Source organism: Pistacia vera, unplaced genomic scaffold, assembly GCF_008641045.1.
Source record: "Pistacia vera cultivar Batoury unplaced genomic scaffold, PisVer_v2 Contig359, whole genome shotgun sequence".
Classification (NCBI taxonomy): Eukaryota; Viridiplantae; Streptophyta; class Magnoliopsida; order Sapindales; family Anacardiaceae; genus Pistacia; species Pistacia vera.
The window spans coordinates 394802-404793 of NW_022196178.1; the positions used below are offsets into that span (position 1 = coordinate 394802).

The 9992-nt window shown below is 34.0% G+C and overlaps 1 protein-coding gene across 4 annotated transcripts; it reads left to right on the forward strand.

Moving 5' to 3' along the window:
- The first annotated feature begins 847 nt into the window (after positions 1-847).
- Positions 848-8414, forward strand: LOC116139729 (NADPH-dependent diflavin oxidoreductase 1). Of its 4 annotated transcripts, XM_031425391.1 has the most exons (12): positions 848-1273; positions 1966-2043; positions 2161-2265; positions 2872-2963; positions 3902-4086; positions 4752-4849; positions 5204-5278; positions 5421-5531; positions 6366-6485; positions 6598-6717; positions 7178-7394; positions 7498-8414. In XM_031425391.1, exons 1-12 carry the CDS (start codon positions 1118-1120, stop codon positions 8025-8027), a joined length of 1887 nt encoding a protein of 628 aa, XP_031281251.1. In that variant the 5' UTR covers positions 848-1117; the 3' UTR covers positions 8028-8414. The 4 variants fall into 4 exon arrangements, with proteins under 4 accessions (XP_031281251.1, XP_031281252.1, XP_031281253.1 ...); XM_031425392.1 differs by lacking the exons at positions 848-1273; positions 1966-2043; positions 2161-2265 and having other exon boundaries at positions 2880-2974; XM_031425393.1 differs by lacking the exons at positions 848-1273; positions 1966-2043; positions 2161-2265; ... (2 more) ...; positions 4752-4849; positions 5204-5278 and having other exon boundaries at positions 5429-5538; positions 7498-8413.
- Positions 8415-9992: the final 1578 nt, after the last annotated feature.

Below are 9992 nucleotides of genomic sequence, written 5' to 3' on the forward strand. Positions count from 1 at the left end.
GACAGTAACATCTTCTTTTGTATGAAAAATTTTATATATATTGTATATAATGTATTACTGAATTATTTTCAGCTACAAATTTATCATTTATTATACATTCTTTCCATACAAACTATATCTATAGGCGTTAGCCCAATGGCTCTAATCTAACCGAAGCAGATAGTTTTCCTAAATGTTAATCATGAGAACGCATTTTTCATGTACCTCCTTATTTGAAAAAAAAAAAAAAAAAAAAAAAAAAAAAAAAAAAAAAAGCCTTTTGTAATCCTTGGAGTTTGGATATAGCTCCTCAATAATTTACGACTAAGACTCGTTTTTCACTCACAAATTAATCTCTAAAACTAACAGCCGTTATCTAAAACATATTTTTATATAAAGTCTAAACTACCCCTAGAAAACCATCCACCCTCCTCGCAAAAATTAAAACCACAAAACAGCCACTTTCACCACCGTATAAACTACCCAAACAAGTTTGTCTGTCAACCGTCTATTGCCACAGAGGAAGAGAAGGATCTTCGGAAAGGGCCCCTAATTCCGCGAGACCTTTCGATATGCTCTAACCGCTACTGCGCCTGTGAACTTGGAAGCCTTTCACCATTCCTTTCATCCAACTCAACACATTTCACCAATTTTCTTTAATCCAAAATCTGATTCGCTTAAAAAATTATGCTTGGGGTACTCATCTATTCAACAGACGGAGATGATGCGAAGTTGTAAAGTGGCTGGGCCTTCGACTCGACGTTGGAGAGTGCTGGATTGTCAACGATTGACGATTGAAGGGGTACGAAGGGGTTTCGTTTTGAAGTTACGGTGCTAGACTTTTTTTGATATTGTAATTGCGGGCTTGGTTTTTTATTTCTTCTTTCTATTAAACATTTTTTTTTATTCTTGTAAATTTTAAAATTTTTTGGCGGTTTTCTATTTTAAAAAGTTTTAGTTAATGATAAAAGTCAGATGTGTACTCGCTCCGTTTATTTTAGGCTAACCGCTAACGTTTGTCAGAGACGAGTTTACGAGTAAATATAATGGGGAACCAAATAGGGATTACAATGTAATTAACCCTCCTTAATTTGATTTTGGTTCTTATGCTAACTCGCATTTAATTTTTGCCTCAATTATGGAGCGAAGAATGGAGGATCAGAAGTCAAATAAGCTGCTGATACTCTACGCCTCGCAAACCGGTAACGCATTGGACGCCGCCGAGCGTGTCGGCCGTGAAGCCGAGCGCCGAGGCTGCTCCGTTGTTATTCGTTCCATGGACGACTTTGATGCTGTAAGTCTATTTTTCAATTTAGATTTCTCGGTATTGCTGAGAAAAATTTAGGGAAAGATTATTTTACTTTCTCTTTTGTTTCTAGAACTCTAGTAACGCAAGTTTTCTTTTGTATTTTGTTACATGAACCTTCACTTCATTTCATTTCATTTAGCTACAGCAAAGCCTGTCCAATGTATATTTTGTTAAACAGCTCATTGAATTAGGTTTTCGTTTTGGCCTCTTTTGAACTAATCACTCTGCATGCAACAATATGTACCGAATTTTCCATCCATTAGCAAAAGAACTATGATACTGAGATAGTTCTACACAAGTCTTACTGAAAAGACATGTCCGGTGTCCTATAAGATTATTATCAAACTCGAGAGGTATGAGATTGTTCCATTTTACAGAGGTTGGGATTAATATTTTATATTTATTTAGGCTTTTTTACTTTATACAAGTTTTATTGTTGTTTAATATAAAACAATTATTGAAATTTGTACCCGTCATCACACATTACATAATTTTTAGGACTCTTTACAGAAGTTGTTAGAGGTAATAGTTCCTTATGATAAAATAATCTACTAGTTAGATTCTTACAATTACCATTAACAGAGTGCCTTAAACTTTACTTTTTCTTTTTGGTTAATGATTGCCTGATAGTTCATCAATTCTCATATTTACACATTACTCATTTCCTTTTGTCTTAGGGATCCTTGCCTCAAGTGGACACTGCAATCTTTGTTGTTTCTACCACAGGCCAGGGAGATACTCCGGATTCAATGAAGGTTGGATAGAATTATATCCTGAATGCCACTTTCGTATACTTCCTTTTCCTTTGCATGTCACCCAAATGGTTGGGTTTAGCCCTTTGTCTTTACCAATGCCTTCCATTATATGTGTAGGTGTTTTGGAGGTTTCTTCTGCAGAAATCTTTGAAAAAGCAATGGCTTAAAGGTGTTCATTATGCTGTATTTGGATTGGGTGATTCTGGCTACCAGAAATTCAATGTAATAATTGTTTGAATTCTTTTTATAGTTACGAAATTACCGTATTTTTCCTGTGTTGGATTTTGAATACGTATAATTAAACTTGCATAGATATATGTTTCTGGTTTCTCCTCATTTTTTAATTTTATAATACAAAAATAGGTTCTTTTTCCTAAAGAAACAAAGAAAGGCTATATATGTCTGATTTCTGAATATCACACTATTATCTGCATAATGAGAGGAATCATTGTTGTACCAATAGTTTGTACATTCTTCGTTATCTTTTTATTCAATCTGTTTAATTGTTTGTTGAATTGGATTTCCTTTGTGTGAAAAATACTTGGATTTTATGCTTTCCATTTTATGATTTATAAATCATAATGTTTTAAATTTCTATGATGCTATACATTCCAAGTTTTTATCACAACTTTTATTTTCCAAGTAATGTGGCACAAGTCAATCATTGTCATATCCTTTCTCATATTATTTCATCATCTATGTGGCACTAATCAATTAATAACATATCTCTTGGGATCTAGAAATTGGGATACATAGTACTATTCAATTTGGAAACTTTGGTTGACATAACATTTCAATTTTGAGAAATCTGTTTGTTGATGGCTGCAGTTTGTTGCAAAAAAGCTTGATAATAGACTTTCAGATCTTGGGGCTATGGCTATTGTTGAAAGAGGTTTAGGAGATGATCAGCACCCTTCTGGGTATGGTTACGGTATAATTTATTTTAAAAGAAAAAGATATTGCTATATTGACAAGGTTCATGACTATTTTCATCTTTCAATTTTTTTTCCTGCTTACTTTACATGTTTTGGATTGAGTGATTATGATTAGCTGGCACTGATGCTTGACAATATGATTTGTCATTTGGAACGTGGGGAATACATCTTGTATTGGTCAATTGAATTGAAACCTATGTGTGTTCCTAATGATGATAATTGCATGGAATTGGATGCTCTTTATGATTAATTATCGACATATAAAAATTTGTTTCAATTTTCATGAAGTTATCCTTTCTGCTGTAATGATTATGCCCTTCAAGTTGCATAGAACAGTGCACATGATGACATGAAGACTGATTTCAGGACGAAGCAACAAATAGTTTCTTGATTGACTACTATATCTGACTATTAAGTGTTAGAAAACTTATAAAATGTTAAATTTTGTGCTGAAAATGGTTAAATTTTGAATGAGATGATAGTCATTTATGTGATCTGGGCAAATTTTGGACCTGTGTAATATTTTCTTGTTTCTCACTATTGCATTCCAATGTAACCATATAGAAGTTGAAATGCAGAGGTTATGATCTATTACATTGTTTCTTATAAATTATCTGAAATAGAGATCAAAATGAATTTTATGTTTTGATGTAAATTGAAGTGATGATATCAGATGATTGTGGACATAAAAGCTGCTCTATAAATTCAAATATATATTTTGTTATTTAGCTTTCATGTCCCTAGAATATGGTCGGCATTATTTTACTTGCAAAGGGAGTGGATATGTCATAAATTCCAGTTGTTCTTCTCTTGTTTCTAACATTTGCTGCAACAAAAATGTGTTTTGATTATTGTTCTCTCAAGTTAAGTGCAATGTCTTGGGATGAAAAAAAATTAATTGAGAAGTTTATTTACTTCCATAGGTATGAAGGTGCTCTGGATCCGTGGATGCAATCTTTGTGGAGTAGGTTGCATCAAATTAATTCTTCATTCTTCCCACAAGGTCCAGATTTTGTGATACCGGACACAAAATTAATTGGACAACCAAAAGTTCACATCACATATCATATCATTGGTAACGCAGATTCCCGATTATCTATTGCCTCAGGTAACTAAAATCTTTTGATTTTCTTGGTGATTGCCAACTTCATGTTTTATTTACCATGTCATTTGTTTCTTGTTTATAATAATTTGGTCACCTATTCTTATGAGAGTGGGCTGTTTCTTTTATTGTTTCTGGTAAATGATGTGTGTTTTAAAGTCATTACACATGTAAGGACAAGTATTGTGGTTTCTTTATTTGAATGTGTTGTTTGGAAGAAAGCAAAAAGATATTACATTTTGAGGTGCTGTGTTTTTTTAGCATTGTGCATCATTTTATTTTTGGTGGCAATTCAAATTACCACCATAATTTTGTGTGTCGATTTTTCATCCATCTACATTCTTGAAAATTGTGGCATGTCACTCTCTTTTTTATTATTTTATTTTCTTCTTCCTTTTTTCACTCAGATTGTCATTTATTTTTAATTTTAAGTGAATAAAAAAATGACTGGACTCTTTAGCTGTCAAACCATGTTATGACTGCCACTTTATGTTGGGGAGAGTTGTGATTAACTGTTAACTTTCTCCTTCACGGCCTTTCTTCAATATCTGTGAAGCTATTTTCTGAATTCGGGCAATGCTGTTTGATTTGAAAAATGTTTATATTCATTTTTTAATTTCTAAGTTACATAAGAGTAACTATTAACTTCTAACTCCTGTTGTTTATAACAGATTTTAAAGGTATCCAGACACAACTTGAGAGCGCACGTTCCATGTCTCCTGGAATATTCTCCAGTTACAAGAATAAGCCTGATTGCTTTCTTAAAATGGTATTGTAGTATGACCTATTTTGGTTATTTAACATTATGCTGTCATATTCCAGCAACTCTCAATTGTGTTAGCCGATATATGGTGTGAGATATATGGTGTGATGCTTTTTGTTGCTGAATTTGTGGTATATTTTATGTAACACCTTAATTTTGAGTATTATTCTTCTTGATTACCTAGTCTTGTGCGTTAGGAACATCTTTGTATATATGTGAAAGTGTGAATTATGTATATATTTAAAACCTGTTTGCTCTCTCTCTCTCTCTCTCTCTCTCTTTGTCCACTTCTCTCTTAATATCGGCAAACCAAATTAGTTTTCTTATATCTTTTTGAATTCTTTAATTTTGATCCTTTAGGTAAAAAATCAACCATTGACTAGAGAAGGGTGCGGAAAGGACGTGCGTCATTTTGAATTTGAATTTGTTTCAGAGGTCAGTTGTTTTCCATGTGGTCAATTTAATTTCCCTACTGCTTGCCCTTTAGGTCAAGCCTTTGTATACTGCTTAATGTTGAACAAATAAAATTAAATGTCAGTTTCTTCTTTGCAATTGATTCTTCATTCTATATTTTCAGGTCATTGAATATGAAGTTGGTGATGTTGTTGAGGTTCTCCCTTGTCAGGATCCTGCTGCAGTAAATGCTTTCATACAGTGTTGCAACTTAGATCCAGAAGCATTTATCACCGTAAATAGTACTTTCCTATTTGAGTGCCTTTTTCTTTCTTTTTCTTTTTTGTGAGGACAGGTCAACATATGTATAAATGCATGTTTCAGCTTTTGGCTTCAGTTATACGTGCAATTGCTGTGATGAACTTTCATGCAAATGTTTTATGGAAGGACAAAAAAGTACCTGACATTTTGAATCTCATTCATGCATTCATATTTTCATGTAATGAAAAGTTCTGTCTTCTATTCTACTGTACTAATCATACTTCAATGTAGAAGTAAGTCTTTACCATTGACATCCATCTACAATGCATTCAGCAGCCTTCATATTTTCTTGTTTGCATGCAAATTCCCTAAGAGATTATTCCATGTTGTCGTTTGGCCAGTAAGTGACTGTTTACTCAGGTACAGAGTCTACATGTATATTATATGCCTCCAGCAACTAAGTGGGATTTGTCAAGTTGTCATGTCTGTGTGTCTTTCTTCTTCAGATACATACATAACATCTGCATATGCTTTTCCATTTTTGCTTGGCCATGATATGTTACACATACAGAGTCAGTGCATTACAAATCTAATATATATACTTGTAAATGTATGTGCATGCATGTGTGTGACCAGTCCGATTGCATGGCCAAAACTCGTATATGTACATGAGTGCATTTGTTCGCACATTGACAAGCATATACACCCTCTATGTGGCTGTATATACACATCTAGTTTGATTATATATCTCTTTTGCCTCCTTAATGGACTAACTTTGTGGTATTCTGGATGTCATGTGTATAAAGAAAATGAGTGAAGTTGCTTTGCACTGTGCTAACCTGTTTATTTTGACATATGCTTATTTCAGGTTCATTATAGAGAGATAAATAATAATCTTCCTACTACAGAGATCCCAATAAAATTAAGAACTTTTGTGGAATTGACTATGGATGTTGCATCAGCTTCCCCTCGACGCTATTTCTTTGAGGCAAGAATCCTTGATATTTTGGACTTCATTCTAAATGTATTTGTTCTCATTCATGCCTTTTGAATGCCTGTTTGCATCTACTGATTTTGCATACTAGGAATTTCTTTTCTAGGTTATGAGTTTTTTTGCAACAGCTGAACATGAAAAGGAAAGACTTCAATACTTTGCCTCACCTGAAGGAAGAGATGATCTGTACAAATACAACCAGAAGGAAAGAAGAACTGTTTTGGAGGTAAAGTCGAGAATGTAGTTGATGCTTTTAGCTGTTCCCTGCCTTTTTTTTTTTCATCTATAAGCATCTTTTGTTCTGATTCTTCACAGATATGAAGACTTTTTGTGTAATTTGTTGTAATGTAGTGTGAGCAATCATTGCAGGAATTACGAAGAAAATTATTTTGAATGATTTTGAAGCTGTAGGATTTGTATCTACTTTTCATTTTGTGCCTTGCCTTGCATTATTAATTGCTGTGCCGATAGTCTTCTCCATGATAAATAGAAAATTGATTTTTCAAATGTTGTTTTGTTGATCCTTTGTTAAATGCTTCAGAGGAAATCCTTCACATGGAACATTTAAGCTTATTCTAGTATTGCTGAATGCTCTAAAGAATCCTATGAATTGTTGTTTTTCTTTTCTTTTGCAGACAGCATGCTTTCTCCTTTTCAGTATTTGAGTTCCTTTCCTTGTAATGTAGGTACTAGAGGATTTTCCGTCAGTGCAAATGCCATTTGATTGGCTGGTGCAGTTGGTTCCTCCATTAAAAACAAGGGCTTTCTCCATTTCTTCTTCCCTTTTGGCACACCCCAATCAAGTGCACTTGACTGTCAGTGTTGTGTCATGGATGACACCTTATAAGAGGAAGCGGGTGGGTCTCTGCTCAACGTGGCTTGCAGGTCTTGATCCTCAACAAGGTATGGATACAGTAAAATAATTGATCTTATCTAAAGATTATTTCAGTGAATCAAATATTCATCTTATCTATGGATGTGCAAAAATTTATTCTGCTGTAAACAGGCACATATATTCCAGCATGGTTTCATAAGGGTTGTCTTCCACGTCCAGCACCATCAGTTCCCCTCATTCTTGTTGGACCTGGAACTGGATGTGCACCCTTTCGTGGATTTGTGGAAGAAAGAGCCATTCAAACTTTGACTGGTGCAACTGCTCCAATTATCTTCTTCTTTGGTTGCCGAAACGAGAAGAATGACTTCTTATACAGAGATTTTTGGTTGTCTCATTCACAAAGCAATGGGGTACTTTCAGAAGCAGTGGATGGAGGGTTTTATGTTGCCTTCTCAAGAGACCAACCAAAGAAAGTTTATGTGCAGCACAAGATGCTGGAACATAGTCAGAGGATTTGGAATTTGCTTCTCAAGGGGGCATCTATATATGTTGCAGGCTCGTCAACCAAAATGCCCGCAGATGTTTGGTCAGCCTTTGAGGAAATAGTATCGGAAGAAAGTGGCGCTCCAAAGGACTCTGCTGCAATCTGGCTTAAGTCTTTGCAAAGGGCTGGTAGATACCATGTTGAAGCATGGTCTTGAACTATGCTTTTATTTATTAATTTTCTTTTGGTTACTGGCAATCATTCAAACAGGAAGGAGAAAAGGTACTCCAGATTAAATTTATTCCATTGAACTGCAAACCGATTACTTGAATTTGAATTAGATGGCCATTGATATAGGTAAAGGAGATATTATAGAGTGTTGGAGAAAGCTTGCGTAACAGTAGTCGAATATTGTAAAATGGCGGAAACTGCTTTATATTTACATTAAGGCTATGTTTCATCAACAGAGGGGACTGTCGGAGAGAATTAATGCTTAAGTATTTGTCTTTCTTGCGATGTTGTTTTGAAAGTGTTAGAGCAATAATTTATTAAGTTCAGAAATTGGAACCAACTCAGCATCTTGTTGTGTCAAGTTATAATTTATTTTAGTAATCTGTTATGATCTCAGGATTTGGACTGACATTGAAGTTTTTGTCTTCTGTATCATTTTAAATTCAGCCACAAGAGTTGGCAGAAGGAAATGCATCACTCGATAAGAAAAATGTTAAGGAAATCGTTTAACACACTAATACTTCAAAACGAGGCGGTTTTGTCGTGCATTGCATTTAAGATTGTTAGGAGTTGTTTGAGTAACACCATTTTAAATGTTTTAAAAAGCACAAAAGCACTTTTTTTCTAGGAAAAAAAAAATAGTACATAATATTTTTTTTCTTTTAAATTGCTTTTTAAGTAAGGTTTGATACTGAGATAGAAACTAACATTTTTAAGGCAGGGATGGCAAAATGCCCCACGGCCACGGGTTTTGGTACCCGTGAGGAACCGTTTCTAATGGGGCGGAGGTGGGAGAGTTTACACGGGGATGGGATGGGTTTGAGGAGAAAATTAATTCCTCATGTTAAAATGGATAGGGGATGAGTTTAGTACTCCCCACCTCGAACCCGCTCCATTCTCCATTCTCCATTACAAAATTAAATATAAAATATTTTTTTATCATAGAAATGTAATTTTATAATAAATTGACAGCATTTTATATTATTTTGTTTAATATTTTATAGGAATGAAGAGTTACTGATTCCTGAGGAAGAGAAATCAAGAAGAAGCGGAAAAATAAACAATGCCATGACACATTAGAAATTTTTTTTTTTTCGTAATTTTTTTGGTTATGATTTATTTAAATTCTTACTTTGTAATATTGCTACAATAAGTTATGTTTATCTTTATTTAGAACACTAATACTATATACTAACGATTTACTTAATTATAATGCTACTTATTTTTAAGAGATTATTTGTATAATTTATATATAAATAAATTGGAGAATGGAGTGGGTTTGGGGAACGTGCTCCCGTCCCATGTGGGGATTCCTTATTCCCGCCCGGCTTAAATAATTTGGGAAACAGGGTGGAGAATGGAGGAGCCTCCCCGCCCCGAACTGCCGCATTGCCATCCATAGTGGATTGTGTTCATACTTAAATATTTAGTGTAAATGCAGACAAGAAATGCTTATTCTGGAACTTACTGTTTTTGCTCAAATTTATTTCTAAACTTTCTGCCTCTCTTATTTCTGTTCCCTTTTGTAAGTCTTAATTAAGGCTATAATTAATTTATTTTATTATTTTATCAACTATAAAAAAAAGTAACCTGTTATAGACCACAATAATCTCATGCTTAGTTTTTATTTTGGTTAATTGTAATAAATGTATCATTATTTAAATTTTCTTTTATAATTTAAGAAAAGCAAAAAAAGTACATTGAAATCAATTTATTATCTTCCTACCAAATAAAACTCAAGGCTCCACATATTCATCACATTTAGTGAAACAGCCCTCAGCTTTTCTCCTTTAACTTGGACATTAGGCCTTCAGGTGCTGCAATTTGATAGAGAGGTTGAACTTGAGCTTATGTTATAAAAATATTAGCCTGCTACTTTCACGACATCGGAAAAATTGGAGGCGGCAATGGCAAATGCGAAGTTCTTGCACATTAAATCTCAAGAACCTCA